This window comes from Rhea pennata, chromosome 1, assembly GCF_028389875.1.
Source record: "Rhea pennata isolate bPtePen1 chromosome 1, bPtePen1.pri, whole genome shotgun sequence".
Classification (NCBI taxonomy): domain Eukaryota; kingdom Metazoa; phylum Chordata; class Aves; order Rheiformes; family Rheidae; genus Rhea; species Rhea pennata.
In genome coordinates, this window is record NC_084663.1 from 84,887,135 (window position 1) to 84,902,158 (window position 15,024).

At 43.3% G+C, this 15,024-nt stretch overlaps 1 protein-coding gene across 1 annotated transcript; it reads right to left on the reverse strand.

Moving 5' to 3' along the window:
- Window positions 1-10,127: 10,127 nt before the first annotated feature.
- Window positions 10,128-14,405, reverse strand: LOC134137837 (alpha-2-macroglobulin-like protein 1). Its single transcript, XM_062570979.1, has 4 exons — window positions 14,319-14,405; window positions 12,861-13,007; window positions 11,548-11,724; window positions 10,128-10,262 (listed from the first exon to the last, which is right to left on the reverse strand). Exons 1-4 carry the CDS (start codon window positions 14,403-14,405, stop codon window positions 10,128-10,130), a joined length of 546 nt encoding a protein of 181 aa, XP_062426963.1.
- Window positions 14,406-15,024: the final 619 nt, after the last annotated feature.

Here is a 15,024-nt window from a genome sequence, read left to right on the forward strand (position 1 = left end):
TATACAATGCTTTAAACTTGCACATTATCTTCTTGTCAGTGCTAGGTTAAAGGCTAGTTTGTTCCTGTTACATCACACTGTGTATTAAGAGAGTGGATGCTGAGCCCATTCAGAGGCTGTGCCAAAATAAATCCAGAGGATTACTTCAGCTGGGAGCAAAGGGGACAGATAGCAAATCCCTTCTATGTTGTGTACCTTAGGTTATTCTCTGCAAAAACACAACTGGGGCCAGGGCAAGATGAGGACACCCACCTTCAAACAAGGTCATAAGTGGAGGGCAAATATGTCCAAACCACACTCACATCAGCTGCAGTTGCTGCCATCCAATAAAACTATATGAAAGGTTGTAGTGCCTGGGAGGATTCTGGAAGAGATGGCTGGTCATGTGAGGTAGAAATACCTTATGGGTGGATGAATCTGGCAGAAGGTTGGACAATGGAGTGAGGGGGTGTAAGGTAGATATTAGCTAAAGTGTGTGAGGTGCTTGGACCTTAAAATGTCTTGATAAACGTGGAAATGCCTTTCAGTGGAGCAATGAGGGGAATCTGATGCTGGATATGCAGGAACAGCCCTGGAGAAGGTTCTGTACCCAGGAGGATCAGACATAATTACGTTGAATGAGTGAACAGAGAAAGTGATGCAGGGAATGAAGGCGAATTGAAAAGTTTTGACTCCAAGCTCTAACTAAAAGCTGAATGAGAGAAGGATCACTAATGATTCAAAGAGTACTGAAAAGATGCGTTCTTCAAACTGAGGGTAGGAGCTTGTGCATAACTTTGGTTGTCATGGGATGTTACAGCTAGGACACAGACCAGCCACAGCTGAGGTGGGTTTCTCTCATGAATCCACTTCAACCTGGATTACAGCTCACCCACCCCACATCTTTTCTTTAGTGCTTTGACACCCCATGGCCTGGAAAACCATGGGCACCTGAGTTTGGATGTGGGTGGGGAATTGTGCTGCATGGCCTTTACTCTGTTGTTATTGAAGTAAGTAAATATTAGTTAATGTCATTAGCCTGGGAGAGATGCAGTCTCCATACTGCAACTCTCCCACTCTTTGGACTCAGAAGTATCAAAGTGAGGGTATTTAGGACTGCACCAGTCCATGAATACAGGCTGTTCTCTGCTCCTGTGTGGATCTTGTCAGCTGTCTGTCCCAGCCCAAGCAATGGGAGCACAAGTGCTCCTCTTAGCTCTGATCCTATTCCCAGCCACAGCTGCAGCGAACTTGGAACCGTGAGATTATTTCCTTTTGATTTTGGTGGGCTTGATGGAAGGGGCTATCATTGAAGGGTGTGGTGGTGAAATGCTGCATTATTTAGCACTATAGAGATGAATGGCCTTGTTCTCAAGGCAGGCTGAGCTAGAGCTGGGGATGTCCAGTATCACTGCAGATGAAGACCCTTGTGTTTGTTAGTGCAGGACTAACACTGAAAAGCAACAGAAGCAATAATTTTTGTGTTTTTCATCTCATGTCTTGCTAGTGGCAGAGTAAAATTTGGTGCGGGATCTGAAGCCTTATGCCTCAGTCATTGAGTCTTTGTCTTCATTCCTCACACAGGCTCACTGCTCTTGCTGTACTTGCAATCCTGCACTGGGCAGACTGGTCCTGGCTGCTGTCAGGGTGCTGGCAAGCATATGACAGGAGCCCTCTGGTTTTACATGAAGCACAATATCTCTTCCTGATGTGGGAAGGGAGCTGCCCCACAGTTCCTTCAGGCCTCCAGACCTCCCTAATCCATGGTCTACATATTCATGAGTGCAGTAGAGATGGATTCTGGTCTGTCTACCTCAGCCTCTGAATTATCATTGAATGTCTCCTGTTTTCTTCTAGTCACTGTGTGGTGGTGTTCCCTGCTGTCATTCACCATTCTCAAGAGGAGAAGCTTTGTGTGCACCTCAAGTATCTCCCTGAGGCTGTCCACCTGGCTGTCACCTTAGAGGCAGAAGCCCAGAATCACACACTAGTGGAACAGAATGTGGAGAAGCCAGGCACTTTTGAATGCTTCCAGGTGAATGTAGCTGTGATTGTTGATTTGGCAGAGGATGCTCTCACTGTCACTTCAGACAGAAGCCCAGCACCATTCTGGGCACACTAGCCTTCTCTGCCTTGTTATACATGGCATCAGTAAGCGTCTGTGCAAACAGGTTAAGTTTATTCCCCTACCAGTGCAAAACAAAATATAGCAGGGTCCTGCAACCAAGCAAAGTGAATAATCCTTCTCTGTGCAGATGTAAGCCTTGACTTTTCATTTATATTCGTCCGTTTTATCCCACTTAAAACCTGCTGGAAAAAAAAAAATGTCTGTTTCCTCGTCAGTGTTTTGTTCATGCAAATGCTTGTACGTCAGAGTGCAAACCATTGCCTGGGGAATTCTTTCCATCTTTGCTTCTTCTGAGGTCTGACCCTCCAGCTCTGAGAGAGTGATTCTGCTCTAAAGCTTTATCTGTATTGCAAGATGTGGTTGCAGCCTGCATAGACATTGACTTGGCTTTAATTTAGTTGTGTTGGATGGTTATGGTGCTGAACTCTTAATGAACTGGATTTCACCTAAGTAGTCTGGATATTTCCTGGGTATTTTGAGCATCATTCCTGCTGTAGTTAGCTGAGTTAGCCATATTGAGACTACTACATGAGGCTATGTGACTACAGAAACTTCAGTTACATCTTTGGAGAGATGGACATGTGTCTAACACCGAGACTCTCCAAACTGCCATTGTCTTCCTCAGCACTATACTAAATCTCTGTGTCATTCTTACAGATTTTTACACATGTTTATGCCCCACTTGCCCTTGAGATTCAGCACAGCTCAAGAAGGGGCTGTAGTCATTTCTGGTTCTTGCATCAACAAGATAATGATTAACCAAGTCTTCAGTGCCAAGCCTCAGTGCTCTCTCTTTGGAGAGAGCCAGTCTTGTCTCTAGAAACTCAGGAAGCCTGCAGTTAGCAAAAAGGAACCTTTCTCCTGGTGAGCTGAGTACCTAGGATGGCTGGTCTCTGGCTGATGGAGTTCTTTACAACATTTGGCAGAACTGTTTTTTTGAAACAGAGCTACACTTCAGCTGTTTGGCTGTGATCTTCTCTACTTATATCTAGACTCTCTTAATATCTTTCTGGAATGCTGAGATATCCAAAGTTTTCATCTGATCACTATCTCATTTTCCTTTGCTATCTTAGTCATCTCCAGCTCTGATTTTTCTTATTGTTTTCCTTTGTTTGGCCACAATCTTTCATTACTGTGAAGTGGAAGAATCACATGTCAGATTGATCACTCTTACGTTCATGAATCAGAGAAAGGAAGTGATTTCTCTGATTCTCCTTTTAGTGTCAAGTGGATAAGAGATAGAATCATACAGTGGAGTTCAGACTCTAAAGTTTGGGGATTGTTGAACAGTGAGGCTCTTTCTCACATTTGAGATAAGATTTAAGCTCTCTGATAAATTTGTTTTCTATTTCCTTATCCCAACCAATCCAGGTGCCGGAATTCATTCCCAAGAAAATGGATGATTCCACTTTACACGTAAGACTCGTTTCTCAGCTGCCTTTCTTACAAACCAGAGGGCTTCAGCTCCTCCTGTCTGAGCCATGTTAAAGGGAGGAGATGTAGGATGGAGAAATAACAAAGGGAACAGGGAAATGTGGAAAAGGCAAACATGAGAAGGAGAAAAGAAGGGAAGAAGAAGGAGGAATGTGGGAAGCATAGAGAAGACTACGACTAGTAAAAGGAGTGAAAAAACTCAAAGGAGGGGAATGAAAAAGAGGGAAGTTGAAGGGGATAATAAAGATGATTATTTCTGAATGCTGTTTTGGGAATATAACAACAAACATTGGAGCAAAGGAAGGCCCAACCTCCCAGCATTGCCCCAGTTTGGTAGGAGAGGTGCCTCTGTTTTCCCATCAAGCTGTTTACAGTCTCAGGTACTTTTAAATTTTTTATCTGACAGACAGATGAGGTGGTTTTTATGCATGCCCTGATCCACAGTGGGGACAGTGTGCTCTTTGAAGGTCGCAAGAAAGTTCTGGTAAAGCCACAGAAGAATGTAACTCTAGTAGAGACAGACAAAGCCTTGTACAAACCTGGAGAAACAGGTAAGGCAAACAGTTGAAATGTAGATATACAGAGGGCAGAATCAGGGTAGCAGCCACATCTGGGGTGATTATTTCATCAAGTGCAGCAAGTTAAGCCTGTTGCAGCTGGAAGAAAGCAGATCTTTGTTATCAGGTGTTTCACGGAATGGTGAGAGTCAGGATGCCATACTGCACCAAATGCCCCGCATGCTGCTCTTGGGTGTTGCTTTGCTGAGGTATCTCAAATGAGTTCTAAAAGGAAAAACAGAACTCTCCAGGACACTGGGTAATCTTGTTGTTTTTTAAAGACTGTTGTTTGTATTTGAGGAACACCTAGAATCATTGCATAAATAGTGGCTTGAGTGTGCTTGGAGCTGAACAAATATATAAAATCCTTACTCCACAGATCTCACCATATGAATAGACTACATATAGACCAAACCCACTGTTTTATCCATCAGAACAATCTTGGAAGGTAAAGACAACAAGTTTTTGGAACATTCAGCTGTGTATAAACCTCCCACACAAAGTCAATTTGTGTTTGAAGGGAGTTGTTTGAGGAAAGACTTGAATATCTCCAAGCTAATCAAAGAAAGAAAAAGATACTAGACCACAAAAAGGAAAAAGCAGACTTATGCACAGGTGTATTGCAGCCAGAACATTTTACTGTTCTCTTCTTTTCTTCTGCAGTGAAGTTTCGAATTGTGAACCTTGATGAAGATCTTAAGGTCATTAAAAATATGGTGAGTATCACCCTGTGCTTTTCAACAAGAAGGAGCCTCAACATGATACACATTGAAAAGGCTCTTAAAAGGAACACCTCCCTACATGCCTGTTAAACCACAAGAATAAGTGATTTTTGAAAGGAAACCACTCATCTGTTGGTTCCCTGGAGAAAGACTACTTTTCTAGCTAGCACAGAGGGAGGAGACCTAGTATGGGGTCTGGATAGGGCAGAATTTTCTGATCAAGAGCCCATGCCAGTTAGAGTTATTAATACTGGACCACATGCATGCTATTTTGCCCTGTACATTATTGAAGTTCTCTCTCTCTCTCCCTTTCCCCCCCTCTCTCTCAATCTCTCTCTTTTTTTTTTTTCTTTTACAGTATCCCCAGATATGGCTGGAGGTGAGTGACAAAGACCTGACTACAGGGAGATCTCTATCTTCTCCCATGCCCTTTCAATCTTGGACTGAGCTGTGCCACAATTATTACCTCAGACATAAGACAGCTAAAGTGTTTTCTCCTTTGCCAGCCAGGGCGAGGCAGGGCAGTATTGCACCTTTGTCTAACATCTTGCCTGCAAAGAGCACAAAGAACAAGGCAAAGTGCTCCACAGATGAAAGAGATGCTTCTTCTTCCAACAGTGTCCTGGCATTATCACTTCACTTGTAGTTTCAATGTCCTTGTTAAGCTTCACAACTCACACATTCCCTAGAAGAATAATGGGAAGGGGAAAAAGAACTTCCCTTGGTGGTCTATCATCCTCTCTACTGGGGCAAGGGTAAGCTCTGGTAGTGCCTTCTGCACTCACTTTGTGCCTGAATATGGCTGGACCTACCAGGTACCCCCATTCACAGTGTGACTTGGTGGCTCTGCATGTTCTTTCCCAAACAGGATTCTGAACACAATCGTATTGCTGAGTGGCTGAATGTAAAGTCAAGACACGGTATAGTGGATTTATCCTTCCCCCTGGCTTCTGAAGCAACCCTTAGGGTGTATACCATCTCAGTGCAACAAGGCAGGGCTGAAAAATCCTTCAGAGTTGATGAATATGGTGAGACTTGGGAGAGAGAGACAATGAAGAAATAACTTGAGTAGCTGGAGAAGACAGCAGGGTGATTTGGCCATGTTCATCAGACCTTTTGTTCTGGAAACAACAGTCTGGGGGGGGGGGGGGGGACAGAGGGATCTGTGTGCACATCTCATGCTGGGCTCATTTTTCTGCAGGTGTGTAGGGTACAAGCATGAAGTTGTGGTCTGACATCTTGTTCTAGCTGTAGCCGAGTCCTGTAATGAGCATTTTCTGCTGCTCAATGTCACCCTCTTCTAGGCTAAATTTACTGTCCTCTCCAGTCACCTCCCAAAATGGGAACTGGCATCATGCCTTAGCCCAGTTCAGTAGCAACAATATGGGTTAGGAGAAAATCCTGTGCTGTTTAAAATGATTATGCTTGACTGAGTGACAGCTCTATGAGGAATTGTAATAGCAAATATAAGGAGGTGGGGACAAAGGGAGTAACCTGTATTACACCATTGTGATAGGCAACTGAGGCCATTATTGCCTTCTTTCCATCTGAACTGCAGCTATAACAGAACTTCCAGTCACTGCCCATGCTCACTGTGGCCTTTTTTCATTTCTTCATATCCTTCCCCCTTCCATGCCTCTATCTGCAGAGCCGATGAAATTCGAAATGAAGCTTGAGCACCCTCCGTTCATTTCTACACTGGATGAGGAATTTCAGGTGAAGGTCTGTGGCAAGTGAGTACCTGATACCATCGTGATTTCTGTCCTTTGGCTTCACAATCACTTCTAGATTACCGATAGCAGAGAATTAGCATTCCAGTGTGATGTTCTCTCTTTACCCAATGGTTGGGGAAGCCAGACCTGTGAAAATGGCTCCTTTGTGCACCTGGTCATTTACTGTGTGGCTGAAGGACACTAAGGGTTCTGGTGTAGGGGGCAGTTGAGATGATAGTTTGAGAAGGCGAAGTGATACCAAGGGACAAGCTGAAGTTTCTGAGTTATCAAGGTACAGAGTTCTCCCAATCTCCACATCCTCCCTGACGGTGAGGTGGCCTGGTCTCATTGTTTACTCTTTCTGCTGAAGGGGCTCATCTTCAGGTGGATGTTTTTCCCCTTCAACACAAGTATACTTATGGCAAGCCCATTCAGGGAAAAATAGATGTTTCTTTTATTCTGAGCTCACATTCTTCTGAAGAAGAAAGTTCAAATTCTACTGAGATGAAGAAGCACAAGAGCTGGGTAAGTAAACAAATAGAAGAGTGGAAAATATCACCTGCTGGAAACATCTATCTGTCCACTTAATCTGCCTGGATGCACCTCAGATGTGCATCAGTCTATTTAGTTTGGTATCTTCCCATTTGATAGACCTGATCAGACCATTTATTCCTGTTCCTGTGACTCTGCTGCTTGAATTACCATTCTGGCTGCTATATGTAATGCAGTATTTCAAAAGAAGGTGCAAACTCTGTATAAGTAGTGATGGCCAACATCTCTCCAAATTGTATCATATTGTACAGAATCAGACCACTGGTCCTTTCAGTCATGTGATTTCTCTCACTGATGAATAGGATATCAGTGCATCAGATGTTCTCTGTTGCTTAGTGCCCTGTTTGCTGCTGTAACCACACAGTTAATGCATCATTTTAAGCTTGCTAGTGTCCTGGCTCAGTGTGTCTAGCACTGGTCACACTTTCAGAACACTTGTATTCCTTATGTGTTTGTGGTTAAGCCCCACATTAAGTTTTTCCCAGAGATTTCAGATGCATCTCATTCAGCTTACAAGTCACAACAAAGTATTTTCATATGTCAGGTCTTCTGGCTCCAAACAGAATGTGAAAATCCAGCTGGATGTCTGCATCTTTTAAAATGCATCCAGTAGCAAAACAACTCCAGCCAGAATGCTGTGAGCTCTTAGCTGTGCAAAATACCAACTGTATGTCAGCTCCCTCTCACATGAGTTTTAAGAGGCCCTGTAGCATTATTTGGAGAAGAACTTACGGGTGCAACTAGAAACAGTTTGTCTTCCCCCTCTTGGCAGACTGGCTATTTCCACCTTGATGCTTGGAACAGTGCTTGGAATTTGGAACTAGTTGGATGCACTTGTTTAACATAACCATGATACAGAGATGAAAATGAATGCCACAGAACTCTTAGTGGCAGGCCTTATTCCACTGGGCTGTATAGTTTCATGGAATAAGTTATCTGTTATTCAGGCAAAGACATCCATGTTCTTTCAGCTGCAGGAGCTGGGCTTAATCCAGTCTCCTTCTGAGTTTGTGTAACATAATTATCAGATCTGCCTGAAGCACATGGTTGTGCCACTTTTTTTGGTGACAGTTTGATCCAAACATGTTCAATTTCTCCTCTGAGGTATCCCTGATGGTTTTCTGCAGAAGTATAGGTTTTTGACCTCCCAAAAGTATTTGGAGAAATTCATTTAGAATTATTTAATATTTACCAGAACAGGCTCCCCCCCCCCCGGTCTTCCTCCCCCTTCCCCTCTCCTTCTCCCTCTCCCTCTCTTCCCCTCTTTCTCTCTCTCTCTCTCTCTCTCTCTTCCTTTGTTCATATCTGTCTCTCCTCCAGACGGACAAGAACGGCTGTGCTACTTTTACAATGAAGATGGAGACTCTGGAATTAACTAAATCTGACAGCTATATAGCTGTGATAGGAACAATAGAAGATGAAACAGGTACTGGAGGACATGGGAAGAGTCTTCCTCTATTTGCAGTCAACTTCTTCTCCTTTCTTTCCTTGATGTTTTTGTTTCTATTCTCTCTTTGGCAATTACATTCCTTTTGGAAACGTAACTTGAGAGTTCCCTACTCTCCTGTTAAGACAATGGTCTCTGTTCTAGTATCTCCTCCTCTTCCATGTATTGTTACCACATTTCCTAATTGTCCCCCCTCTCCATCTTCAATAGCAAGTAGAGGTCATTTTAGTTTTTGCCTGGACACTTAGATGTCCCTCAGCCAGCAGCTGAGGATGGGAGACTGAGGAATGGGACCAGACCAGGCCTGGAAGCACTTGTCTTCTGCTCCTTCCAATTTATGATCATACACCTGAAAATTGTTGTTTTCAGTCTGGTAAAACACCCACTTTCCCACTATCTGCATTTCTGCAGCTGACATGCAATTCATGGCCAAGCAATATGATCTTCTATTGCCACACTTTCCCCACAGACTGGAGCAGTTGCTCCAGCTGCTTTCCCTAGTGTCTCAGTTTGAACCAGAATGGGATAATTTGGGTTGGGTTAGATTTGATGATTAGAGGATCTGTAATCTGGGATATAGATTTCTGTCCACAGGGAACCATGGGAACTGTAGTTCTCTAGTGCTTGTTCCTTGGCCTATGGCTATTGTCCAGAGAGCCCTAAACTTGCTGCAGAGTAGTAGAACTTCACTATGCAAAAGCTACTTTGGCTCTTGCTGTACTTCAGGGCATTTAACGAGAAGTGCAGATTGAAAATATGGGTGCAGTTTACATGGTAGCGGTTTAAAGTCTAGTGTGGGGTGTGTTCCCATGGAAAGAGAGAGTAGGCAAATGGGATTGTGGCCAAACCTATTAGACTTAGACTTTTGCTAAGGCTTCAGCAGAGAAAGTATTGTTGCCTTTAAAGTGCTGTTTAAACAAAAGAACTTTTTAAACTACAGATATGTGTTCTGCCCACCAGCTCCGGTAATAATTTAGTGTTCTCAGCAGACACAAGATATGCAAGCTCCCTTGTCACTTGATTCTGATGGTTCAGCCATGCTTTTGTGCTTTGAAGGGTACCTACTCCCTTGCAAATGACACTGAGAAGAATCCTTCCGACTCCACAGTCTAAAAATCAAAAAATAACGTGTAGTTACAGGTGAAATTAGTTCTTTCATTCACAGGCGATCTGACAAAAAATAAATAAATGCTTTGTGATATAAAAGGAAAGTCTGCAGTGTTAGTTTTTCAGTAAGTCTGATGCAGAGTCTTTGGAGGATATGGCTTTAGGGAGAGAGTTAGATGAAGTTTAGCCTAATGCTCAGTCTTGATAGATCCATCAGGTTTGTTCTGGATCCAAGGAGAAGCAGTATATTCAATTGGAGTTGTATTCCTTTAAGTAGCCTGCAAAAGTAGTAGCAGAGCATACTACATTTTATATGAAGACTGTGCAACCCAGGGAAAGCCAATGATGCTCAGAGATTAGAGCATGCATCTACAATTTATAAAATGAGGACTTTGAGCTGGACACAAGTTGCCTTCCTTTATATACACACAAACAAGAAATACAATAGGATGGAAGTCAGCCATTTCAACTGCAGACTGGTCACTTCAGTCAAGGAGATGGGTATGTCCATTCCTCACCAGCAATATTGTCCCTGCTAGAATACATCTTTTTCTCAAAACCTCTTTGCATACAGGAAACTGGTTTCTTGATTTTAGTGTTGGTTAATATTTTCATGCGCAATAGCTGGGAAAACAGTGAAGACAATAAATCAGTGGTAAATAGAAGAAAAAAGGAATGTTGAAAAAAGTCTCACAATACCAAGTATTAATCAGTGGGCTGATGGCAACTGAAACTCTTAAAAGGGCTGCTTCTTTGGATACGTACACATAGATTCACAGGCTCAGACTCTGGGCAGTGTGGGAGGAGTGGAAATCAACTTATGAGGAATACCAGGGCCAATTCTTGTCTCTCATAAAAGTAAATTCCAACCACTTCTGTTCCTCATATATCTGAGACCTGTCTCTAACAATGAGGTTAGAGTCAGATGCCATATCTCTCATGAAAAAAATAGGAAAAAAAAAATCTATCTTTTAAGTCTATGCACAAGTTTAGAACAGATATTTCTGACTTACTGTTCACACGCAAACATTCTTATGGAAGTTACTACACAGTCCTGACTTAGAAAACCGATAAGGACCTCAATCACAACTTAGTATGGATTTTACTTTCATATAAATAAGAATTCCAGGACCTGTGCTTCCTAAGGGCAGGAATATTGTGCTGAATGCACCCTTGTGTGCTTGCACTGAAAAAGAGAGAATTCATCATCACAAAAAGAATGCATTTGGTCCTGTGAACAGTCTTTGCTGTGATTTAATGGTCTGCAAGTCACTGAGAACTCTTCTACCTTCCTGGAGTACCACAACCCTTTATGGAAAGGATAGGTTTTCACCTTGTGTATGGTTCTTTAAGCAGCATTCTATCCAGAGCAGCACTGGTTGGGATTATGTTTGCAGAGGGACTGTTACTCTTTTTATGGATATTATGATTGTTAGTGTATTGGTTTATTTTGTCATTAGTGTTTGCAGTTGTCTATAAAACCAAGGTGTGTAAAGAACTTCATTCTATCAAAACATTGGAAGAGAAGTAAGAACAGACTCAATGAAACTCAATATAATAAAGCCAAACAGTGATCAATTAAAATACAGTGAGGCGCTACAGTCTTACTGGGGCATTCTTGCCAGCCCCTCCCCCCCGTCCCATAGACACTGTAGTCTAAACTAAGAGTTTATGCTGTCTTTCTCTAATCAAGGAGTTTACACTATGTTTACTCAGAAGTTCCATCCTTCCACAGAGTTCCCAAACAAGTGTAGCTGCACTGGAGAAGAACAAGGCAGAAAGGACTTGTAGCAGGGAAAGTCAGGGCAGGTGAAGTTTGCTAAGAGGAAATTCTTCTATGCATTCAAGATGGCATACTGGCAACCAACCACTGGCTCAGAAAAATCTTGTTGAAAGTGTAGAGACTCACCTTAAATAAATTAAAGACATCAGCATCACTTTGGTACCACGGTGCTCCCATACAGGTCTTTTTCTTTTGGAGACTGGATTGCAGAGGCAAGCAAGGGTATGCCTCAAAGTCTTCCAAGTGATAAGGGAACCCTCGACCTCCAATTATAAAACTGTCATCAAATATCTGTTCATACAGCTTCAATGGAAAAACAGAGGTCATTATAAGGAGCTAGCCAACAAGCATGTGTATGGGTGAATCATTTGGATTGTAGACCTCTATTATACTTCATAAATCTTTGTAGTTGTACTTTATAAAGCTTTACAGTTGAAGGAGGTGGCACAAGCCCAACTTACACTAAAGACCTTAAAACCAAAAGAGTGGACATAGATGAGAAGTCTTTAGTCTGTGGACTTTTACTGTGTCAATTCACATAGTGCAAGATTAGGATAGCACACATGATTCAGTCTGAGCACAAGGCACTGGTGTATCTGATTTGCCTATTTAATGATACCTATTTAACTTATACTTTATATATGTTATTAGATGATGTTACAAGATGCTTTGTATGAGACATATACTTATGTATTTTCTGTGGCACGTATTTTGGAACTGTGTCATGATTTTGAATTCTTGCAGTATTTTTGTACTAACTAAAAAGTCTTAAATTGAAGACCTCTGAAGGGCCTCTGAAACACACAGCTGCTTTAATATAACTTCCCTGAACCCCTCTTGATTATCAATATGCACCTGGATGTCAACAAAATCCTAGCTGCTTTTCATCAATCACTGTGTGCCCCTTGGGGCCACACTGAGTTCAGTCCTCCCTAGCTACTTTTCCCTAAAGAACAGCAACTACTCAGATACTCAGCCTGATCTATCACATAGATATAATGCAGCAGTGTTTGGGACAGAGGGACAGAAAGAATATACCGGGACAATATTCATTTTTCAAAACTTGGCCTCGCTGCTGTGTGAAAGATGAGAGCGCGGAGAGGTATGTGGATATAAAGGATGCTCTTAAGGACTCTACCTCAATGCAGAGAACAACAGTTCTTCAAAGCTGCTCTTCCCACCCACCCATGCACTGCCCTGCAGCATCCAGCACTCTCCAGGCAGAGGCATACAGTGCAGGGCAGATGCACCACAAACATGAGCACCGCATAACTGCTCAGAAGAGGCATAGGACTGGGAAATGCTAGGGTAGACACGTAACACCACAGCATTGTCTTGAGATGGACTGTGGTCTTCCCCCTGCCAGAAGCCTCCTGCCAAGACAGGGAGACAGAGGGCAGACAGACACTAGGGAGTGAGTCATGGCAGGCTGCACTCACAGTCGTTGCTGTCAGGGTATGGTTCTCCAAAAGGAGTACACTCTCCTCAACAGCTTGAACAGAGCACAGGGACCCTGTAGCAGCCTTAAGGTTCAGAGTGACTTCTGACCCTGGGACTTCCTCCTTATGTGAGAAGTTCAGTGCCACCTACAAAATGAGACAAGATCAGGGGCTTAACACTGGGGAATAGAATCCTGGGACTCATAGGTGTCTAGGCAGCTGAGGGCAAGTCAGAGAGTAAGGTAGGAAAGAACATTAAGATGCTGAGACAGGCCCTTATAGAAATCCAGTGGGGATGTAACTGGAATTACTGTGCATGCAGCTCAGCCAGAATTCCCCTACCGTCACATAGCCCCATCTCTCTAATCCAGGGCTACCATGAGTAGCTAGACAGGTTGGGTTCCCCTTTGCATTAAGGAGAGTGTAGGGCAATAGTGTATTCCCAAGCCACTCATGGGGAATAGAGTGGCTCAGCATACAAAGAAATGCCTTCGAGGGCTTTGCGTCCACCCAGGTAACAAGCTGGGGAAAGGTATGGGGGGAAGGAGAGGGATGTGCCTTACATGTGCATGTCACTCCAGATCTAGCCTTTGAAGAGAGGTATGCATGGGCCCTGCTTGTGAAGGGGAATGCCATGACGGACTTCTGTTCAGTGGTGTAAATAGCATCAACTAAGACCTGGGACTGCTAAGCCCAGAGTTCTGAAGCCACCCCTGCCAGATGTCATCCTGTTGCTTGTGCACTTAGTGGCACTTACCCTGCTTGTGTTAGAATGGGAATCAGGCCCATGGTTCTTCACACAGTGCCTGACTTAGTGTGATGTATCTTGTACCCACTGCTCCACAGCAGAGTGACTCTCTCTTTGTCTTCAGGACACAGTTGTTAGCCTGCAGGCCCTGGCTCAGTATGCAGCCCTGATTCCTCGTGAGATCAGAGATGTAACAGTGATGGTGAAAGGCAAGGATGCTTCTCCACTGGAGTTCCATGTGCACAGGAACAACAAATTGGTTCTGCATCAGGCATCTCTCCTTGCAGTCCCGGGGTTATACACAGTGCAGGCAACTGGGAGTGGATGTGTCTATGTACAAGTAAGTGTATGTACCACAAAGCTATAGGGTATTGCCATTCATTCCGCAAGTGAGAATTTGGCTCTAAGTAGGCACCATAGTGTCAAATTCTCAGTAGGACTTGGCTTTCTAGGCGGAATCATGTCAAGCTTGAAGGAGCTCTGGTATACTCAGCTGACATGGTTTTAGTGCAAACATCCATGGTATCTTCTCAGAAATGTCTCAACTTTGCTGGTGCCATACCATAGAGCCAAATACTATTAAGAAATTAGTAGATCTGAGGGCAGATTAGGTACAGAACTGTACCTGCTTCTACATCAAGCATGTGTTGATGATGTCAGGAGCTGAGAATTGTAAATTTCTTCTGACATGCTATTCTTTGGGTTGTTGCCTCATGCAGAGATGAGGAGTGATGGAGGATCAGGATCTTCTTATCCCAGTACACGAACACAACTGAGCCATCTGGTGGAGTCATCATAGTGGCTTGCTTATGAACCATTCATACAGCAAAAATACTGCAGAGTCAAGTCACTCCCTGTGTAAATCTCCTGCCTGGGTTACTTCTTCAGACAAGTTTGCAGAGAATCTACAAGCAGTGTATAGATAACAGGACATAAAATTTATTTATTGCTAATGCATGTAGGAGGTTGCCAGGACTAACAAGCTACTTGACAACACTTGAATATTGTCACTGAATGTGGCAAGACACCTGATGAGTCTCTGCTGCCCAGGCAGTCAGTTACCAGGCAGGTGGTGGGAGACTGGCCTCTGTTGATCCTTGGAATGGGATGATCCTCTCTCTTGCAGGGTGGTCCTCTTCTGATTCTCTGCTCTTTCTTTTTTCTTGCTTTCTTTCTTTTTTTTAGAGTTTTATACTTTTTTGTTAGTGTTTTTCATCTTGAGTCTTAGACCATGTCAACAATTATATTTCTTCTTTCAACTTATGGGCAGGGCTTTAGCTGATGTACTCTCTCACACCTTAACAATAATTTTCTTCGTAAGACTGAGGCAAAGGTCACCGAGCTGTTCTGTACTGAATGAGACCTTGGATCACTGACAATTGACCCTCTAGGCTGAGGATTACTCTTGGATGATGT

What these genes read in the sequence shown, in the direction of transcription:
- LOC134137837 (XM_062570979.1), bottom strand. Translation starts at nt 14,405, where the DNA reads ATGATGACTCCACCAGATGGCTCAGTTGTGTTCGTGTACTGGGATAAG. An exon ending in ACTCCTCATCTCTGCATGAG is followed by an intron (nt 13,008 to 14,318) that starts GCAACAACCCAA and finishes CTCATTTTGTAG; the next exon opens with GTGGCACTGAACTTCTCACA. An exon ending in ATGTCTTTAATTTATTTAAG is followed by an intron (nt 10,263 to 11,547) that starts GTGAGTCTCTAC and finishes CTGTTTTCCCAG; the next exon opens with CTATTGCGCATGAAAATATT.